We start from the raw sequence: 23,081 nt of genomic DNA on the forward strand, positions 1-23,081 counted from the left end.
TAACGTATCTCTCAAGCCACAGTGACTACAAAAGGAAATTAAAATGGCATGAAACCTGCTGGGGAAGATAACATGAAAATCAACAGATCCCATACAAGATGATTTTTATGGACCCACTGTGTTCATCTTTCGTATGGTAACAAGTGACAATAATTACATGCTTTGGATAGGATTTCTCATTTCATTGGAAGAAACCTCTAATCATCATTTCAGCTAGTCCATGGACTGCAGAAGCAACAGTCTCCGACATAATTCATGTTCTTCTCGACTCTCTCCCTTAACTAGCTACCACTCTGGCTTTTCTTTGTATTCACACTGTGATCAACACAAAGGCTCCTTGCTGGGTGAGTAAAGCCAAGAGACTATTGTTAAAATCACCCTGATTACATTTTTCATGCTCCCTTGTAGCCCAATACATTTGGGGTTTTGAAACCTACGTACTAACATGCAGAACAAATGCTGGAATTTGGGATTATGAATTAAATGCTGTATCATTCTGATGTGTGCCGAGACCAGGGATGGCCAAACTGTGGCTTACGCGCCGCATGTGGCTCTTTTACAGTTAAAGTGTGACCCACAGAGCCCCTCACACCCCTGCCCATTCTCCACCTACCAGACTGGCGGGGAGGCTCGGGGCTTCTGCCCTGCGGCAGGGTGGTGGGGTTAGGGGCTTCTGCCAGAGATGATTGGGGCCTGCTGAAAGTGGGGGACATAATTTAAAAGGTTCGCTCCGCCCACAACAGCGTGAGTCACACACACCCAGGCACACCCTCACTCTTCCCATCAGCAGCCCCGCGCTGCAGCTGCCAGGTGTTCGCTCCTTGGGGAGAAGTAGCGGAAAAGAGCTGGGAGCTGCAGGGAAGGGCCTGCTGCTTTAGCGCCATGGGGCGAGGCAGCAGCAAACACAGCTCCCAGCTTGCCAGCTCCAATAGCTGCCATGTGGGGAGGGGGCCTGGTGGCACCATGTGACCAAGTGGGGCCAGCAACCCTGACAAAAATTGGGGGGAGAAGGCGGGGGGGGGGGGAGTGACCACATGTGCATGCGCCGCACCCTCCCCCAACAGGTGTCACCTCCAGCTTCTGCCCAGCAGGGAGAGGGGTCTTGGGGCTTCAGGGCTCGGAGCTTCATCAGGAATGGGGCTGAAGCTTGGAGCCCCAGCAAGTGTGCCCTGGCTCTCCAACTTCTGAAAATTGCCGTATGCAGCTTGGACGGTCAGTAAGTTTGGCTGCCCCTGGCCTATACACATGAGAAACCCTCAGAGCTCACAACCAGCCAGAACCAAAACGTGAAACACAACAATGTGTGACAAAAAGGCACAGTGAAGGGGACACACAATTTAAGTAACCCAGTGAAGGAAATTCAAAATGCGGTATCAGAATAGCAGCCGTGTTAGCCTGTATTCGCAAAAAGAAAAGGAGGACTTGTGGCACCTTAGAGACTAACCAATTTATTTGAGCATGAGCTTTCGTGAGCTACAGCTCACTTCATCGGAGTTGCATCCAATGAAGTGAGCTGTAGCTCACGAAAGCTTATGCTCAAATAAATTGGTTAGTCTCTAAGGTGCCACAAGTCCTCCTTTTCCTTTTGCAAAATGTGGTAGGAATACCTCCCTTCACTAGTCTCATTCTAGGACCTCAGCTGCATGATTCTTTATTGTGGATGTAAATCACTGGCAGCAATCAGAGTGATGGGATGTGTTGTGTGGAACAGAGGGGACTTAGGGGCTAAAATGGTTGTTTGAACAGTTTGGTAGCCCTCCACAGAATGACAGGTTGCCAGGTCTTTTCCTACTGGGTACAAGGTGATACTGCTGTGTTGAGAGCTCTGTGGCTTTAGAGCAAATTGAGTCTTACCATCCATCAACGCCTAATTTCTGAAGCTCAGAAATCCCAAACGACAAAGACCCCATGAAATCATTTCTGCTGGTCAGATCCCAGTCCCAAATCTCCACTGACAACCTTCTGTCTTTGTCCGACTCTTTCAGCTGACTGCAATAAAGGAGGGGGGGGGAAGAAGCAAAATTTCTGTAGTGGAAGTTATCTCCGCAATTCCACATGTTTCGCGCGTGCGTTCAATAAATAAATGAATATGAAATGAAGTGATGGTCTTCGTCGACAATATGTTTCTTTAATGTTTAATTTGCTGATAGTGCACATTTCAAATGGAGAATGTAGAGTTCTTTCATTGAAATGCAAGACTTTGATCAGTGCACAGAGCAGAAGTTAAAGCATTTCCAAAGACATTTATTATGAGAGGAAAAAAGTTACTTCTCCATTGAATCAGCTGAATATTTCAGATAATTAAAGCCCAGCAAACACATTCACAATCATTCTGGAGACAAGAGGGTCTACTTTACAATATTAAATTTGTGTTACTCTACTTACAATGTAAAAGTCTCATTCCATTCAGGATTCAGAGAGCACTTTATAGTTTTGGTCTTCTGTTTGCTTTCACTTTTCGGGTCGGGGATTAGTTTAAGTTTCACATAAGGGTCTGACAAGCCATTAGGGTCCATAGGAACTAGGTTTCTGGCGTCTCTTACTAGGGAAAAAAATAAAAAGTAAATTCAATATTAAAACTACAAAGATATCCGCAGCTCTATTCAGCTTCCTTAAAAATATTTGTGTCCCATACGCTTATGCATTGCGTAACTGACTGACATTATATTGAAATACTGACTGAAAACTGAGTTAATATAGGTTTCAGAGTAGCAGCCGTGTTAGTCTGTATTTGCAAAAAGAAAAGGAGGACTTGTGGCACCTTAGAGACTAACCAGTTTATTTGAGCATGAGCTTTCGTGGTAATAGCTCACCTTAAGTGATCACTCTCGTTACAGTGTGTATGGTCACACCCATTGTTTCATATTCTCTATGTATATAAATCTCCCCACTGTATTTTCCACGGCATGCATCCGATGAAGTGAGCTGTAGCTCACGAAAGCTCATGCTCAAATAAATTGGTTAGTCTCTAAGGTGCCACAAGTCCTCCTTTTCTTTTTGAGTTTATATAGACATTGATCATAACAGGAATGATTAATACAAAGTAAATACACACGTAATGAACATTCTGTTCAAATGCAGGACTGTGAAGTTCCTTCTCTTCCTCCTGCTGGTTAAGAAGAAATGAACTGCCATCCCAGATCATACCAGCGGTCCATCTAATCCAGTATCTTGTCCCTAACGGTGGTGTGCTTCAGAAATGCTTCAGAGGAAGATGTAAGAATCCTGCATTAACAGATGTGAGATAATCTGCCAGCTCTCTAATAGTTAGAGATTGGCTAAGGCCCTGAAGCACAAGGTTTAACAAAAATTTCCAATTAGTATTAACTGTGGATATTCTTTTCATCCATATAAATGTATAATCCACATTTTAATTTTGCTAAATTCTTGGCCTCGATGACTTCATGTGGCAATGAGTTCCACATTCCAATTATACATTGTGTTTTGAAGGAAGGATTTCACTTTATTATTTTTACTTGTACAGCAACCAAAAGTGTGTTAAGTGCTTTAGCATAACGCCCAGGAGTCAGGTGGCTCAGAGGGCAGTCCAGATCAGGGATCAGAGTTCACACAAGAGGTCCAACAGCCAGGAGATGCAATCCAAGGGGAAGGCAGAGCAAGGCTGCTGGCGGGGTCAGGTGAGGCAGCAAGGCAGGCCAGGAGCGTCTGAGTAGCAACCAGCAGGCAATGGCTTGTTGCTCAGACAAGGCCAGACAGGAAGCAGGAAATATATATGGTTACCAACCAGAGTCAAGACCATGTGGCTAATCAGGAAGCAGGTCGTGGAACCGCTGAAAGCTAGCCCACCCAGGTCTATGAATTCCCTGGTAATTCAATGAGTTGGTGTGGTACATGGCCAAAGCTGCTTCCCAAGAACTTGGTGGGCCCAGTTTCAAGACCAGGGTCCTAGACCAGGGTCCTGACACTTAGACATAATAGGAGAGTTCCCTGCCAATAGTCTAAATAAAACAAACATGTAGGGAGAGATTTTCAAGAGCGCATACGTCATTTATGAACACTAATCCCATTTAAAACTATCAATGGAACATGTGCGACTAAACAAACTAGGGCTAGAGTTATAAAGATATTTAGGCACCTAAAGATGCAATTAGGCATTTAGTGGGATCCACAAAACACAGGCACCCATTTCCCACTGACTTTAGAGGGAGTCCATCACCTAACCTGCTTAGGTACATTTGTAAACACTACCCAGTGCCTATAAGCATCTTGTGGGGCCTAAACGCCTCTGGAAATCTGGCCCTTATGCACTTTGAAAACTCTTTATTTTTGAGAGGAGAGAACTAAAAACCACACATTGCAAACAGTAAAATAAAACGAAGAATGAGATCCAGGGTTTTTCTATAAGAAGAGAACAGCATTGATTTGAATTTAAAGTTTCCCTCGAAGAACAAGAGGCTCAAGAAATAGGTTCAGGATATAGATTAGTGCCTGGGCTGAAAATGCCCTTCACTGTCCTAGGAAGGACAATAGAAAGAGCAAAGTGATGACCATTGCAAGGGCAAATTGGACATGAGGGAAGTTTAATCAGGGTGGCAGATTCTAATGCAGGGCTCTTCTGTTGAGCCACTCCAGGTCAGCTGCGAAAGCCCTGAATTCAGAGTCAGGATAATTACAATGAGTCATGCTGCAAGTGGGGCTAGAATACAAAACAGGAGATGGGAGCCTCTCCTTGGGCCAGAGAACATGAGAGAGCTAGAGACTGGAGGGAAACTCTAAGAACAGGCGCAAACGAAGAAGGGGAAGTCTGAAGAAATAGAAAAGAAGCGCACAGGCTGTGCCGTCAAGTTCCAGAGGGCTATCACTGATGCCTCTTTGGCTGAAAGAATGGCCAAGAGAAATCAGAAGCCTGAAGTGCGAAAGACCCAGCAGGAACAAGCTATTAGGGCTGCCAAAGAAGCCAAGGCGGCTAAGCAGGCAACCAAGAAGTCTATACCCTCTACAACAAAGGCTGCATCTCAACAAAGGATTATGAAGCCAGTGAAAGTTTCTGCTCCTCGTGTTGGTGGAAAGCACTGACTTGTCAAGCAGTAGTTGGTTGCATTAAATAAACATCGGACTGACTTTCCAAAAAACAAACAAACAAACAAACAAAAAAACCCAGCTAAGTTCTGGGAGAAAGCCTCAGCAAAGGTGTATGTCATGTTGTTGTTGTTTTCCACTAGTTACAAACATCAGTAAACATAACCCATCTAATCTCTGCATACGCTGGAAAAGGAACTATGTTCCACAACCACAGGGCGGGTTCAAAGGGACACAGTGGGTTTATCACATGAGTTTTAAATACTTACTTGCAAAAAAACCAAAACCAAAACAAAACAAAAACCCCCAGAGCAAAAAAGCAAACCCCAAAACAGGTGCCTGACGTGAGAGCAGGGAGTCAACAGCCGGGGGGGGTGGGAGGGGCAAGGTGGAAGGGGGGCAGCCAAACACCCACAACACAGACATAGCAAGTCCCATGTCCTTTGAATTTCTTGGTAAACTCAGTGCTCAAGCCCGTTTTGGGAGGACGGCCTTGGGAATCGCAAGAGGCGGGGACGTCATTTCTAAGCTCTACAGTTAGAACAGGACTGTAGCCTCTCTCGGGGAATTTGCGGGGAAGCTGCAGAAGAACGACGAAGAGAGGTTCCATCATTTCTGGAACTAGGCAATTCCCATGAGCCGCTGGCTCCAGAACGAGGAGATAGTTCTCTCTCCCCAGTGCTCCGTGAGCGTGGGCTAAAGACCATTTTAACTGAATTCAAAATGAAGTAATCAGAGGAGATAAAGCAGGTGGGGGAGGGGAGATGTGCAGGAGACCTCAAGTGCTTCTAACTGGATTGTAGCATTATCAAATAATATTAGGCTGCGGGACCAGATTAGATGTCAAAGAGTTGCGTGCCAAGCTCCCGGTCCGAGAGCCGCGCCGAGCTCCCGGTCCGAGAGCCGCCAAGCATTCGAAGCACGATCTCATTTGTGGTCAGGCGGCCGGGCTGAGGAGACGATATTCCAGATGAGAAGTCCCACTGGATGCATTGAAGCACAGACAACAAGGGCTTAAAAATGTGCAAGAGGATGTAGCTGCCCCTCTGCTGAAAGCTGAGGGAGAACACCTCCTCTTCGCCACTGGATATAACCACTAGCAAGAGGCTCCGTCGGGTGCTAAATTGGGCTGTGGGTGATGACAGTGAAAGGGTTAATTTGGAAAGTCAGCTTGTCTAATCTACCTATTATGGAATCAAATAAGAGAGCCCCAGAACTCTAGGTGGGGGAAGGAAAAAGCAATGTGTAAAATCCTGGCCACGGATTTCTATGGAACCAGGATTTCACCCAGTATTCTACTCCAGAGGAGGAATACCAACCAGGCCTGTTGTATGTGAATGCAGAGCGTTAGGGATTACTTGTAAAGATCCAAGTCATTTCAAAATATGCCTCCCTAGTCTTCTCGAAAGCCTTCTGAGTGCAGGACTGGGAGCCAGTTTGTTTTTCAAAGGGGATTACTGCTTCAAACTCTGCAATCTAGCTCGGTCCTCCTGAAACACAGCCCAACTTCTGGCTCCATGAAATCAAACCCATAGCCAAAAATCAAATCTCCATTTATAAATGAACTCATTCATCAAACATGACACCTTCACCAGAAGCATGAAAGATACAGAAAGGCAAAGCTGCAAGGGAATAGCCTGCAATCCAATCAAAGATACCTGGGCTGTATCATTGATTTTATAGCACTAAATATTCTTCAGAGTCAAAAGATGACCAAGCCATGTGGATCAAAGAACCTTCTTGTACCTTTGACAGAGGAGGGGACAGGACTGACTTCATTATAGACAGCCAGATAAGAAAAATATATAGTGGGCAAGGACCCACAGAGGATCAGGATACGTCTGGAACAGGTTGCGTCTGTTTACTGCAAGATTATGGGCCCAAAGTGCCCACATCAAGGCTCAAGAGTACAGCGGGTGCCATTCAACATTCACCAACAGTTTTTGCACCACAGTATTTGAGACGGCATAGTTCTTTCCTAGTAAATGGAAGGAAATATCGTGGGCATTCAAGATATTACAGTATAGTTTCTCTTGGCAGACACTGGCTAGGACTACTTTGTTTTCCCAAGGATACAAAGCGTGGATGATTTCATCCCCATTACAATCACAAGAAGCTCCTCTCCCTTAAAGACAATCTTCAAGCTATTAGTTCAGAAAATACCAAAGTCCAGCATCTGTATAAAAGATGCTGCCAGATGTGTTTTGCTAATGATCCCTTTGCAGCAACTCCCAACCCCTGTGGGAGGATAAGCCATTGGAGAAAGAGGTGTTATTCCCATCTTACCCTTTTTAGGGCCTGGATAAGCATATAAAGAAATACTGGCATTATTTCCCTTTATACAGCAGTATTATGATGTTGTCACCTATTCTCTCTCTCTCTCCACATTTTAATCCAACTGCATAGAGGCTAAACGCTAACGACATGAATAATCAAAAACACACTTTTGTGCAAGTTCAGGCACTCCTGTTCCACTTAATTTCTGTAGTTACAACAAACCTAGCCAGCACCCCACCCAGGGAACCAGACTGAAAATGGTATTGGAAAATTTTTTAAAATCCAGATGCATTGTTTGGGCTGGGGTTTTTTTTCAACTCTGTAGATATCAGACAGTCTGGTATTTCAACACATGATAATTCTGCTGTATTATTTCAAATGGACTTCTTTTGGGAGGATCTGGGGAGTGGAAGGGAAAAGGGACAGTAAAAAAATACAAGTAAAATTCTGCCCGTGAGAGTGCACAATCCCATCACCTGTATTAGGTCATGTCCAGGTAGATGGCTATGGACTTGTCTACATACAAAAATTAATCCACAATAAGGTAGGGTGTGAATTTAAAGCAGATTCGCTATTCCTGAGTAAGTCCACATGCTGGCGCTCTTATTCCAGAATAAGGACTTTTTCTGAATTAGGCCTGGTCTACACTACACAGTTAGGTCAACGTAACACAGCTTAGGTCTCCCTAATTATATCAGTGTAGACACGACAGCCTTGCTCCCACCAATGTAAGTGCCCTGCTACACCGACATAATAACGCCACCTTTACGAGAGGTGTAGGGCTTATGTCAGAGTAGTTAGGGCTAGGTAGAGTCTGTAGGACACAGCATCCCTTACACATCTGTCTTGTCAATTTCACAGTCACGAAACTGACAAGAAAGCAGGGCAGCTTGAGCCCAGCTGCGCCCAGCTCCCCCAGAGAGTTGAGCAGCTGAACCCCACTCCTGGCTGGGAGCTGGGGTGAGAAGCCCAGGTGGCCAGACCCTGCTCCCACCTGGGAATGGGAGGCGGGAGGGGGGCAGCCCACCAGGAGCCTGTGAGGCAGCCGGGCTCCTGGAGGGGAGCTGCCAGGGGAGCTTAGAAACCAGGCTCTCACCTCCCCACATTGCCCCTCTTAGGTCAGTGGAAGCGCTCTAGGTTGGGATGCACACCACCAACCCAGGAGAGGAGTGTAGACATGCACGCTCACAGTAATGACTGCGGTGGCTCTAAGTCAACCAAATGTAGGTCGACTCAAGTTTCTAGTGCAGACATACCCTTAGCTTAATCCACTTCCAATGAGGATTAAACTAAATTTGGAATAAAGGCACTCCCATTCTGGAATAAGAGTGTTCACACATGGATTTAATCAGGAATAGCTTTTTCAGAATAACTTCTCAATACACAAGCAGCAGTCCTTAGGGGGTGATTTCTCCACTGTGCTGCCAGGAAGTGAATCAAGCCTCAAAGAGCTCTCTAAAGAAGCTGTCCGTGGCTCAGGAAGGGAGGTTAAATATCTGATCCAAGCTGTCTTGGGATGGCTAAGGTTATAGACTGTTATATCATTGCAAAGGCTCTTGTCTGAACCACTGCCAGCTCTGCAGAAGCACAGGAGACCCTGCCATAGTCCACACATTTCAACAGGAGCGTACAGTGGCTCCAGAGAGCTGAAAGTAACAGGGGACAATCTTTATTAATTTACGGTGACCTGGTGAGTATCTGTCTTTGATAACTGTGTGCACATCATAAACATGAATGTCTATGGGGTATTTAGCAACGGGATCAGAATTTAATACAGTAGGAAGTTAATAGCAGTGCCATATTCCCCTTCATAATAGCTCACTGAAACACAAACAGCGTGACTTCATTTATTTTACAACGTTCATTCAAACAATTACTTTCATGTGCCATTAAGTAAATTAATCGTTTTGTTAAGCCAATACTAATACTAACTCTGTGCCTCGGAAGATACACAGTAGCTATTCTGTGGCTTAATTTGGACTTTCAGTCAAAATCTTCTAGAGAAGCCTTTGTACCATCCACACAAAAATGGCTTGAGCCCTGGAAATCTGCTACATGAAATCTCTAAGTAATGAGTTTAATTTCCAAGGGTCATGAAGAGGCTCTGCACCAATACAACCAGAATGATTTCCCCTCTCCCTGCACCACACCCGTATCTGCAGAGAAGAATATATATTTTCTCATCATTGTGATGTGCTTTTATCTGTTTTCTTTTTAATAGAAAAAGCCTATCATTATAACCACATTTTTGAATAATGAAACAAAAAATGTATTAAAAAGAAGGAAAAATCCAAAACTAGGTCCCAACAAGCCATTATCTGACTAATACAAGTCTAAAGAAAGAAAGCTTTATCATATTCGTAAATAAACATAGGTAATTCCTAAATGCTGGTTCCCAAAATGAAAGCATTTTGTATTAAAAGCCAAGCACAAAAACATTACTGTCCATACAGCTAAGAATCTCTTCGCCAAGGCTTCCCTTAGTCCAGTGCCTTTCCCATAACTGAGTTCTGAATTTCTTGGTTAGTTTGAACACAGACACACTCTCTCTCTCTCTCTCTCTCTTCTACCTCTGCCCTTGGTTTTGACCCATTACTCTATTATTGGATAATTCAACCATGGTCTATAAAAAAAATTGCCGATAAATGCCCATCAAAACGTTGAGTGAGTGAGATGCCCCAGACAAGATATCCAGTGAACTATCTGAACCCGGTGGCTAGAGCAGGCTGTGCTCTGTGCAATGCAGGACTAGCAACAGAAAGCATATTTCAGGAAGTACAAACATTTCCAGCAAAGCACATCTGCCCACATGCTTTGCTGAATTGGGGGACTCAAGGTCCATTTGTTTTGCCCAGTACTGTTGTTTCCTTCCTTGGTTAGAGAGGGTTACACGAGAAAGCATCGGAGTCTCACGCCTACTTGTGGTATGATCCTGTATTCTGGCACACAGGGCTTTTTGCAGGCTCCGGGAAGGTTTATTTTGTGGGGGCATTAGCAGCACATCACTGCTCTGTAATATTTAGGACCATTGAAATCCTTGGGGTCAAGTCTGGTTCGGGACACTGTTTATGGAAACAGTCGCCCCACTAAGGTCTCATTCAGCTCTGTGTGAATATTTAATCCCTCCTCCTTAGTTTTGCTCAGGACAGCACAAAACAGGCTGGTTTCATCTCTTAAACCCCAATGAGCAAGAGGTGATTATTCAACACCCAAACTGCCGTCACAGATCAAGCAAACCCGAGTGTCCACATAATTCTGGATGTACCAAGGCCTTCGTGGTCAGTCATTCCTCCCATCCTCACCACGGCAGGACTTTCTTTGTGCAGCAGCCTCTTCCCCCAGTTCAAAGGTGTGGAAAAAGCCATTCCTGCGTCCAGAGTGATTACTAGAGTGATTCCACAGGAAAGCTCTTCCCATCACCCTGAATCTCACTACAGTGGAGATGCACAGAAATACAAGGACCCCTCACATTTGCCTGGAAAGCTTATGCTATTGTGTGTGTCTGCATTGGCAATGTAGGGAATCTAACACCTGTCATGGCAAGCTCTCTTGCGCTTCAAATACTGGTAACTTCACCCATTCTTTCAGTCAACGGCCGGCCACTCTCCCCACATGCCTTCCAGCCACAAGGGGGGCGGGGGGGGGGAAGCAAGCCATAGCAGATCAGACCAGTGCTGTACCCAGGGTGGTATCCCACCACCACCACTGGCCAACATAACACCTTCTGGAGGCAGGCAAATAAAAACCCTGCATCATTTATCTGGGCCATTGTGCAATGCTTTATGTGAGGGGCAAATAGAATTCCTGACCCTTGCAGTAAATCAGTTTACGCCCGGAAGCATGAGATTTGATTACCCCAGTGTCATCATCTCAGCATGCACAGCTAGGAATGTTATTAATGGAAATAAAATTATCAAGTCATTAAAAAAATAGAAACCTCTGCCTAATGCTCCTCCTTTGACCTTAAATAACTTTCTAGTTCTTCAAGTGGAAATCAGCAATTTAGCTAAGGAGAAGTGATTTTTAAAGAATCTCTCTCTCATGCGTGCACACACACACAGTTATATCAAGACATACTATATAATCCCACTAAGACTGGGGTAGAGTTCTCAGGCATGGCAGTGGAGAGGCAAGTTTTATGCTGGAAATTTATAGCACTTCTTAGATTATTAAATTCTCTTACAAAATATTTCTACCTCTCTCAAATTGTGACAGCTACATGCATCTTTAGGCAAAAACATTTTTACTGCTAATAGTTACCAATAAGAATATTACAATCACATTTAAGGTGGTTGCTCTACAATGAATTTGGATTCTGAAGAAGTTAGCATTGTTCAGGCGTGCTCAAAAAATACGAACTCAGGAGAAGGCTGCAGTTCTGGGAAGTACATCAGCCATGCTTAAATCCTGCTGGACTTCAATGGGACTTGGGCATGTGCTTCTGGACTGGTCTGGAACGAAGGGATGCTTTCCTGAATTGGACTCAAGACAGACACATCCCCGTCACTCAGTATAAAGTGACACTTAGTCCGTGCAGCAGCAGGAAGAGTCAGAACAAGCTCTGGATGCCAAATGAGCAAAAGCCCTTCCAGGCTGAACAAGATCCCCCGCTAGCCATGTATTCCTTAAACATTTCCCAGCAACTTTTCAGGGTTTGAAATGTGTCTTTGTTCTGCATTGGAATGACCCCAAACCCTTTCACTTGGTTTGCAGACTGGGGAATGGCACCAGGAGGGTGGGGCTGGCTCACTGGCCTGGGAGGCACAGGTTCAAACCACGGTTGCATTGCCAGAGCCCTGAATACTTAGACCTGACTTCACAGGGGGCATTGGCACTTGGAGGGGTTTACATGACAGAGACATTCTGTGCTGCCCAGCCTGGCTTTGCAGTGAAGTCACAATCCTGTACTCGGGACCCAACTCTGTTGCCATGGGAAGGAGGCAGATGTGCCAAGCTCACCCTCACAGAGCCAGGACAGGTAGAGGTGATCCAAGGGCATTTGAAATATTTATTCCACAAAATTTGCAATAGTTTGCATATGAATTATTCAGCCGGTGTCTTTTAATTACTCAGCCAGCTGTATCAGCAGGGAGGGGCTCAGGAGGAGAGACAGATTTCAAACACTCGTTTCTTCAATGGAAAAAAAAAGGCAAAAAAAATATCACTTTTTGAAAACCCACATGACAGGAGGGTGAAGGCACACAGGGCAGTGTGGAGTGAGACTGGGAACGAAAGCTGGGAGCTGCCAGTCTCTCAGTCCATCTCCGTTGTCTGCCCTTGGCCAGGTCACTTTCCCCATCTGGAATACTGACTCACCGTGCAGTGGGGTTCACACTGGAAAGCACACTGCAGAAAGAGGAGTGTAACCCACTGGTCGGGGCACGCTCTGTGTCCCCCTTTGTGCCTGAGCCACGGGTCTCGGCTACAAAGCCGGGCTCTTGAGCTCAAGCTGTGGAGACTCCTGCCTTCCTTTGGACATCCCCCCATTTGATCCCTGTTGTCAGCCAAGATGGCAACAGTCCCGGGAGTGTCACCTATCTCAGTTTGTTAGCATGACTGAGTTCAGAATTTTAATAGAGACACACAAAAAACGAAGACAAGAAACATTGGACTTGGTGACATTTTATAGGAAGATCCCGGATCAAGACCAGTCCTCCATTCAGCCTGGTGGCCTGCATCTGGTAGTAGCTACTACCCAAGGTTTCAGAGGAAGACAAAATGCATACAGGAGTTAAATCAAAAGCAGACTGTTCTTAGCTAAGCACGCGGTGCGGTATAGGGGCATGTGTATAAAAAATAAAATCTGACCCGTCTCTTAGACACTGCTGCATAATCAATTACCCTCCCCTTCCTAGCATGTGGCGCTATCACTATTGTTTGTTTAGTGTGGACGTGTGTTTGATACCATACAATGCACAAGAACAGAGAGAGCCCTTCTCCAAACAGCCCTTCCCCTCAGACAAACACATGAGAGGTGGGGCATACTTGGAAATCCAGAGGGGGAGGGAGATTTGGATGTATTTTCAAGAACTGCCCCCTGGGAGCCCTGTAACTATTCCCTGGTTAGAGCTGCCCAGCCCTTGCAGACTCTGGTCTCAATATGCATCACCAGGACCTTCCTGCCCAGTGACCAGCCCAGGGTGAAACGCACATGGCACTAACTGGTTCACACACATTCCTGGATGGGATTTTAGGGGGGGGAGGGAATGCTTAGAGGCTGATCTACTGCACAGGACCATCATTCCAGCAGCATGCACCATCCCCGCCCCAAACAGTACACCCGCATAACAAAACCCCGTGGCAGCGAGTCTCAGTGCCTGGATCGACTGATCTGGGCTCGTGCTCTGGAGCTAAAATTGCAGCACAGATGTTCAAACTCAGGCTGAAGCCTGGGCTCTGAGACCCTCCTGCCCTGCCAGATTTCAGAACCGAGCCCGAGCCCGAACGGCCACACAGTTGACTGGGGCTCTGAGACCCACTGCCATAGGGTTCCCCCCGCCCCCATGTAGACATATCCAAAAATGACTGCAGCCCAGTGAGTATATGGAATGCAGATTAACACCCAAGTGTATTAAAACATTTAATTAATATGCTGCAGAAGGCTATATCTACACATAATAGAAAAAAGCACAGGACTCATTAAGGTTGCATCTTCTTGAGCTGGTGGTTATTAATTAATGTACTTCCAGCTTGTTTATCTAATCGCGGCATAATTGGTTCCAGTTTTGGTCAATGTTCTACTTCATCAACTCAGTAAATAGCAATGGTTGAGTCCCCGCAGCATGCGCCCGCTGCAAGGAGCCCGCCAAAGGAAATGTCTCAGAGACTCCGCAGGTTCCTGCCATGCGCAAAGGCACCCCAGAAGACCACATGCCCAGATACATGCGCTGGCTGGCACTGCTGTAGCCGGAAGATCTGTCTGTAGCCCCGGGGACAAGCCAGCCCTGCCGCCCACTTCCCCGCCACCCCCAAAAAAATATTCTTAAGTGCTTCTTGCAAATCTCCACAACACTCACTCTTGAATAGTGCCTAGTATGGGACCTCTCCGCCCAGTGGGGGCTCAAAGCAATGGATTGGCAATACACATCTTTCCAAAGCCAGCAGGTATCCTACTGGTTCCTGGCCGCAGACAGAACCATTAGCAGAGCTGGGAATGGAAGCCAGGAGTCCAGATTCGTAGCAGTCCCTCCTACCCTAACCCATCAGACCTTACTCCCCATCCAGAATCAAACCCAAATGGAGGGAGACGTGGACAACTCTGACCCAAGGAGAGAGGAGGCCGTGTACAGTCATGGAAGGAGCTATAGACCTCAGCAGGTGGGGTGCCTATGCCCAGCCTGGGAAGTGGGACGGATGGGGAAGGGTGCCCGGTCCTAACCGAGGGCCTAGGGTCAGCACTGAGCGACTGGCTTCCTCGGCAGCAGGGGTCACCTTGTTCACACCGCATTGGCCGGGGGGAACCCTGGGCCTTCCGAGGGAGGGAGGGACTCCCCAAGGGCTCTTCCACAATTACCCCAGGTCAAAGGAGCTCTGGCATTACTAACTTGTGGGGAGGGATAGCTCAGTGGTTTGAGCTTTGGCCTGCTAAACCCAGGGTTGTGAGTTCAATCCTTGAGGGGGCCATTTGGGTCAAAAATTGGGGATTGGTCCTGCTTTGAGCAGGGGTTGGATTAGATGGCCTCCTGAGGTCCCTTCCAACCCTGATAGTCGATGAACTCTGGCATTTAGCTGCCGTGCTTCTCCAGGAGCACGGAGCGTGTTTCACCATCGTGTGCAAAGCACCATGTGCTTCAATCGCACACACTAGCACTGCCACTGGAGGGCGAGCATGTTAAACACCGGAGCCCACCCAGCAGAGACAGGGATGTGCAGACATGCCAATAACTCACAGCTGGGATTGTCACCCCTCACCACCCACTGCTGCACTATATTCGGCTGCAGAGACAGCCAGCCTCATGGAATTGTCCACAGGATCTTAGTAACTTACTGTATTTATCAGTTTCAGGGAGTCTGTATGAGGGGTTTGCACCGTGCAACTGGACAGACTCTAAATAGGCTGAATTACACTGGTGGAAGTGGCATTTAGACCAGGCTATAAAGGGCACGAGAACTGTGCTCTGCCACTCCTACTGCCAATGCTAAGCACTCACGATGCTCTTAACGCTGTTCTGCCCATGCCCTCTGCTATTCTGGTAGCATGAAGGAGCAAGCGCTGTGCTCACATTGTTTCTTCCTGTGCATGGAACAGACTGATCATTGACAATCCCCCAGAAGATTGTCAACCCCCATGGTGTGGGAATACTGCACAGCCCCCAGAGCTACCCAGCGGACATGGGTTTGGAACAAGCTGCTGTGCCAGGAGGAGCAAGATGGCCTGGACACCCCCGCAGCAGTTCGGGTGCCTGTCTGACGCTGAAGGGGAAGGCCAGCTCTGAGCCTTACGCGCATTACCCACGGTGTCAGTTTACAAATGGCAGGTTTATGTAGGTTTACCCAAAAGGCTGGTGGGTATTCAGACTGCCCATGTACGGCGAGGTACCCAGAGGTCTCATCCATTCTTGCTATATTCCACACTCCCAAGATCATACAAAACGAAACTGGTTCCTTTGTTTCAAACCTACATGCATTGATGCCTCTCATTCCCTCGGGGGTTGCCACATCTCCTAGCAGGGAACAGATAGATTAGCCAGCCTACAGCACAGCCGTATGAACTGCCCATTGGGAGAAAGCCAACGTCAGGGGAATTAGACCACCATTCTGAACAGCAGGCAAATCTAATTTCAACTAAGTTAGCAGCACAGAGCTGGAAAGGCAATGCACCAAGACAGTCCTTCATATTAACAGCTTTAGCACTGAAATTCGGTTTCATGTTATGTGCAACATACTGCCTTACTGCCTCTGAAAAGCAGAAGCTGAGAAGTAATAATGGACTTCAAGCCGCGTGAATGACCAAGCTTCACATCCTGTTGCTCCTCCATTCCATGGACTCAAGTATTCACACCCCTTAAGACAATAGGTTTAGAATAATCTGCCACCACATTGGGAGCCACTGCATTATGGAAGCAAAAACATGTAACACCTTGATGACATTTTAATTTGCTTCAATTTCCCATTTTATTCAGTGAAGTCGTTTTCCTTTAAAAAGATACTTGATCAAAATCCACCACAGACTGAATGTGCAGTCTCACCTGTCCAACACAAGCCAGATCATGCCCTGTCACATTCCATCACTTCCTGCCTTTCACTTAAGGCAATACATATAAATATATATATACACCCATGTCGCAGGGCTGATACATCCGTCACCCCGTGGGGGCGGGGGAGCGGTGCATCACAGCCCCGCAGTTGAGTCTGAAGGGCTGCCCCACGTCTCAGCGCTGCACAGCTTGGTGGCCTCAGTCCTTAATAAAGTCCTTGCTCTCAGAGAAGTGCAGCCCAATGGCCAGGGTCAAGGGTATGGCCCTCATCTCAGGGCAGTGCTGTCCAATGGCCAGAGTAAATACAGCAGCCCTTGCTGTCGGGGCAGTGCAGCCTAGCAGCCGGAGTCCATAATACTGGTGAGCGGGGCCACCACCCCAGGATGGATGGTGGCTAGGATAGGGGGACCCAGGCCTGCCCTCTCCACCAAGTCCCAACCCACAGACTTATCAGTGGTGGGGCTCCAACCAAAACACGCAGAACCGTGGTCCAGTTCTGTAACCATTTCCCCGCAAAACTTCCCTGGGTTACTTCCTACCCAAGTCTCTAGGGTGCTTCAGTCTCTCCCCTCTCCATGACGTGTGTCGGGGTCTGTCTTTGACTGGCTGGTCTCCACATCTTAGAGTGCAGGCGGTCCTCCCCTAGCAGCTAGCGTCACACCTCCTTTCCCGCTGGTGGTCAGCCCAGACGGAGCTACTCTGGTGGCTTTTATATCCTGCCTCCAGCTGGAGCACACCCAGCAGAGCCCAGGGTGTGTTGATTAACCCCTGCTGTACCAGTGTGGGGCTGATACACCCCGTCACAATACACTGCCTTATCTACTTAGCTGGAGATCTTACGATGCCCCATTTTATTCCATATCAGCTAACATATGGTGTTCCAGGAACTGAGATTAAATACATTTACCATTCCAGTTTTGGTTTATAACAAACTGCATGGACCGATGCAGCTGCACTGCAGTAACAAGCCTGGTGAAGACGCTCTAAACCCATGGGAGAGAGCTCTCCTGTCGGCTTAATAACTCCACCTCCGCGAGAGGCGGTCACTATGCCAGTGGGACAGGACTGTCTACATGGCAGGTTAAGGTCAGTATAACTACGTTGCTCGGGGATGTGGATTTTTCACACCGAAAGAGAGTCACACCGAAGAAAGTGTGTAGTGTAGACCAAACCTAAGTTCTCTTGAAAGCCAGTGGAAGTTAGGGGCTTAACTTGGGTGAGCTTGTAAACCTCACTAGGTGCCTGCTGGCATCTTCAAATGCCTAAATCCCTTTGTAAATCTGGCCCATTGTGGTGCGTGCTATCTGTAAATCAGTTCAGACAGACAGATGGAACCCATACTGCCTACTTCATAGAAGAAAGAAACCCGTGCTATTTGGATACGGGGGCCAGAGGGGTGCAGAACATCCCGGCACTGAGTGTTGGTGGCAATGGCAGCAGCTGGACCAGAGCTCCTCTCAGGTTTGGAAGTGGCCCAGCGACCCTGTGCTCTGCAGATCACGTTCTGCTGCCTTCTAGCCACTTATCGTCAGGTCCAAACGTGCATTTAGTCCTTATGTGCTCCTGAAACCTTGACCAGACACTTCCACGCAATGTGCAATAGTTATGTTAGAAGAAAGGAAGTTAGCTTGATTTTTACTCTCATTAAGAGAACGTTATTGCCCTACAGAGCATTAGAGCTAGCCCAGGGGCTGGCTCCAGCCACCCTTCCTAATAGATTGCAACGCAAAGGGATGGCTCACAGCAACGAGTGTCAGACTCTGGTCCATGTTTTTAGATTCCATTGTAAGTTCTTTGCATCAGGCACCATCTCTGGGTTATGTCTATACAGCACCTGGCGCCATGGGGCTGGCACAGGTAATACACATGCACACACGTACCTCATTTCTAGCAGGCAGAAAGCAGTTTTCAATCACTTGAAATTTTATTTTGCTAACCCGACACTGCCAGAAGATCTCGTTCAACCACCCGCTTCTGTTTCCTAGCTTTGCTCTTTTCAGCACTGCAGTGGCCGTGCCAAACTGCAGGGAACTAGATTAAAACCCCAAATAACTAAATTCACTAAGGTAGTGAAGGCTCAGACAAGTTTCTCCTCCCACCCTATGTTGTCTTTTCTATGTAGGCTGTCAGCACTTGGGGCAGGGGCCACCTCACACTACTACATGTATCTATAGTACCTAACCCCACGCTCTGACTGTCCCTGCCGGAAGCTGGGCGTGGACAACAGGGGTGGGATCACTTGATTCGCTGTTCTGTTCGTCTTCTCTGGGGGACCTGGCATTAGCCACTGTCGGAAGACAGGACACTGGGCTAGCTGGACCTTTGGTCTGACCCAGAAGGGCCGTTCTTGTGTTCTTAATGCACTGTGTCTGATCTGTGCTGAAGTTCTAGCCACTGCTGTAATATCAACAATACAACTGGCATTGCAAAAACAGAAGAACCCTTAAACCTGAAAATTTAAGAGGAGGTTTTTCCTTAGCTATAATTTGCAAAAAGCGAGGCTAATACTAGCTGAAAGAGGAGCCACTAATAATGCCCCCAATGCAGTGAAGAACTAGAGCAAACCAGAAAATAGAACTTCTGCAGTCCAGGAAATTCTGACATGTTAAAATTTTTTCTCATTTCAAATCAGAAAGAAAAAGTCAAAATGTCAGAAACATCAAAACAACCTGATCGGAACTTTGTCATTTTGATTTTTTATATTATAACAAAAGGCAAGACAACCCAGTTAAAACAAATCATTTCCTACAAAACATTTCGATTTCATCTCAGCCAATTTTCCAATATAGCAGCTTCCCTTGGAAAATTTTCAACCAGCTCTACTGGGAACCAAACAAATCAAATGGGTCACTGCTCACCCAGCTGGTTCCCTGCCCCTTGGGGTCCTGCTTCATGCACAGGCTGCTTTTCACTACCATTTTCCCTCTCCTCCTCTGGATCCCAATCAAACCCCAAACAACTCGCATCCCTGTCACCATTTCAAGGGATGGCTCCTGCACTTACAGTTATGTATGTGCTTCGGCAGATCAGGACCAGAATGCTCAGCCCCGTACAGGATCAGGTCCTCAAAAAACGTAAACATTTTAAGAGCATCCAGCCAGCAGCTGTTTCAAGCGCCTTTCCTGGCCTTTGAATTTCCAATCTCTCCCCGCACCAGCAGTTCAGAGCTTGGTTGTCCCTGAATCATTACTTAGAACTGGGGAGTTTCATAAAGCAATTGCACTAAGATGGTGCCATTTATTTATGCAGGGAACTATATTATTAGATAAAGCAGTACGGTAAATAGTGAATTTAGGCTGGGAACTCCCGAAAATCCTTGTGCTTCCTAGCAGGCAACACAGCTAAGAAGCCTTAGATTGCAGTGTAGAGCCACCCTCCTGGGTGCGCCCATTATCCAATTGCACCAAGTCTACACACGGAGAGGAGCGGTACTGGAGCCCTGCTCCTATCAGAAAGGGCCGATTAGCAGCACAAATGCAAAGACTCGCCCTGCTGGGGCAGCTAAATAGGACAGGCAGCTCAATTGGTTACAGTGACAGCCCTGCTGAAGTGTAAACCCTGCACGGGGGCCGAGCCACAGCCCAGAGATGTTCCATGCAGTATCGCATTCAAGTCCTGCTGGCACCAAGGAGCGAGAGCTTTTGCTTCTGAGGCACTCGAGGGCTGCCGTGCCAACAACGGCCTACACTCCAGCTGCTATCGACTGTATGTACAACGGCTCAGCAGCCTCCAGACACAGACGGCTGGCCTAGCACAGCTCCAGAAATGCTAGCGACTGACACCTTTCTCGCTTGTCCTGCTCGTAACCTAACCGCGGAGGAAGTTACTCCCCACCCTGGTTCCTCTCCTGTACCACGGCAGCAGGAACCCAGACAAAGAGCAGCATATTTCAGTTGTTTTATATGCACAGTTAACAAATTAAAAATTGGCCCGATTCAAGCGCACCAGGTTCGTAGCACATGCATTTTGGGAGCGCAAGAGAGTTTGGCTGAAATATGAGATTTTAGACACAAGATCTGGGACCTCTGGTTCCAATAACATAAAAATTTCAGAGCAGATTAAAACAAATGAAAGAAAGGTCACAAACGACAATGTTGCTGCTATTGGAGATAATTTGAAATGGACCCACTCTTTGTTTTTCCAAAATTGTTAACAATTAAAAAAAAATCAAAATAATTAATTGGCATTTTTTGCTTCCTGGAAAAAAACAAAAACACAAAAACCTAACAGGTTTCAGTAAATGAAAAATGTCCAGAAGAACCCAACCAAAGCAAAGAGTTTTCATGAATATTTAGATTTGGAAAGAAAAAGCCATTTTTCTAATATAAAACAATTTCCCCCAGCAACTCTAATATCGATAAAAATCTACCAAAGCCTCAGTTCTTGGGGCATTGCAAGGCCACACTGGAGTGGGCCACAGCTGGGGCTCAGATTTGCTGGGAGCAGTTAGATCAGCAGAAAGAACAAGCCGCTCAGGGAAAACATGGGAATGACTTCAACAAAGCCTTCAGCGCTCTGCCCTCACCTGAACAGACGGCACTAGCTCATTCAGTCAGTGTACAGGGCAGCAGGCTCTGCCTCTGGCCCTAAAGCCACGAGAGGTACTGACGATGCTGGTTTACTGCCTGGTGACTATACTGGAGGAGTGCAGCACAATCCCAGCCTGTGCCATGGGCCCTGTTGGTTCCTGCCTGGCAGTAGAGATGCTCCCACCAAGGAGGGGTGCTGCACCGTTCACCAACAACCTTCTGCTTCCACAAAGGCACCTCTCTCATTAAGATGGGTGTCTGCAGCAGAAGAGCCCACAACCCACATGGAGGCCTGTGCTGACCACTCACTGGGGCCTAAATAAATACAGTGTTGCCAGCTCTTGTGATTTAATCATGACTCTCGCCATAGTTGGCGTTTTCCTTCCAGCCCCAGCTCCTGGCATCAACTCCTGAAATATCAAATTTAATTTTTTTAAAAGTGAAAGTTTCCAGCCCTCGCAGCTGTAGAGAAAAGTTTAAAAACCGGATGCGAGGGCACCCTGGGGGCTCAGAAACCAGGGGACAAAATCCAAAATTTATCGTTTAAAAACAAAACAAACAAACATCATCACTTGTGGTTTCTAAGCCAGTCTCATGATTTGAGGCTTGACTCTAATACCTCAGACAATGAGTGCCCAGAATTTTGACTGGGCAATTTGACAGACCAAGCCACAGACTCTCCCCTGGAACAGACACGGATTCCGGGCACACCACACGTTCCAGAGGTGGGAGAGGCAGCCTGCATGGTTTAAGAACAGCTATACTGGGTCATATCAATGGTCCATCTAGCCCAGTATCCTGTCTTCTGACAGTGGCCAATGGCAGGTGCTTCAGAGGGAATGAACAGAACAGGGCAGTTATCAAGTGATCCATCCCCTGTTGTCCACTCCCAGCTTCTGGCAAACAGAGGCTAGAGACACTTCAGAGCATTGTTTTGCTTCCCTGCCCATCCTGGCTAATAGCCATTGATAAACCTATTCTCCATGAATGTATCTATTTCTTTTTTGAACCTGTTTCTGCTGGGCTGGATTTCCAAGTGACGAACCTCTTGCTTGAAGGCCGCACAGAAGTGGGTGCTTTGGAGGGCACTGACTGGAAGGAGGGCATGGGTCTGGGGAAGCGGTTCTGCACATCGAGGGCAGCAGGGAAAGATGCACCGAGTGGAAGGGGAGGAGATGGCCAGAGGATCCTGGTGGAGTGGAGAATTTGGAGTTGTTTAAGAGACAAGGTTCGGGATGGGGGCATGGTTGGATTGTGAAGGGCTTTAAGTGTAGGTCTGAGACGGCAGTGGAGGAACTAAGAGAGGAGGGTGTCATGGTCAGATCAGTGGGGGAGCATCTGCATGGAGTCCACTATCAGAAATGGGGTCCAGCTAGCACTGCAGGGCTCTCATGACCGAGTAGCAGCTGAGTGCGTGCGTGCCGGGATGTGCTGCCCAAAAGCCACCCTCACATCCCTCTTCAGCTAGGCCATATTCACTAAGAATGCAGGCTAGCACCTTTACCCTCTCACTCTCTGGGTTCCTATTCAGTGCCCGTCGCCAGGACCTCTCTCAGCACCAGGGTCACCTGGCAGGGCGATTCCAGGCTGTCCGCATGGAGCAGTTCAGAACAAAAAGAACTTGATTTGAGGGAGCCTGCCCCAAAACCCCGATACGGGGAGGACAGTGACTGACCACAGACTCCCTACTCGGCAACAGATCACCCAGTATGGCACATTAGAAAGTGCCAGTCACTCCTCAGGGGCCTTTCCTGTCCCCAGGGCAGCCTGGTGATGAGCAAGAGATGTATCATCCTTATCCGACTGAAGATGAAGACTTGAACTGACCCAAGCAGTGCACACTCTGAAAAGGTCACCGCTCCAGTAAATGCTGCTCCGAGAAGAAAACAAGGCCTAATTGGAAGCTGTTTCTACAGCAGACACAGGAAAACATCTTTAACCATCGCTCAAGTGTCAGTGCATCCTGGAAACAGGTATCTCCGACCCCGGAGGTGTCGGCAGCATCGGCAAACACTAAAGCTAGTCTAGAACTGAGAGC

At 47.2% G+C, this 23,081-nt stretch overlaps 1 protein-coding gene across 3 annotated transcripts in view; it reads right to left on the reverse strand.

The window, feature by feature from the left end:
- The window catches only part of PRKCB (protein kinase C beta), a 249,941-nt gene that overhangs the window by 78,827 nt on the left and 148,033 nt on the right, over nucleotides 1–23,081 (reverse strand). For all 3 annotated transcript variants that reach the window (XM_073361648.1, XM_073361647.1, XM_073361649.1), the window contains 2 exons: nucleotides 2,386–2,542; nucleotides 1,855–1,989 (listed from right to left, as the gene is read on the reverse strand). In XM_073361648.1, the coding sequence (XP_073217749.1) occupies nucleotides 1,855–1,989; nucleotides 2,386–2,542 (292 nt within the window). The remainder of the gene's footprint in view (nucleotides 1–1,854; nucleotides 1,990–2,385; nucleotides 2,543–23,081) is intronic.

This window comes from Lepidochelys kempii, chromosome 10 (genome assembly GCF_965140265.1).
Source record: "Lepidochelys kempii isolate rLepKem1 chromosome 10, rLepKem1.hap2, whole genome shotgun sequence".
Classification (NCBI taxonomy): Eukaryota; Metazoa; Chordata; order Testudines; family Cheloniidae; genus Lepidochelys; species Lepidochelys kempii.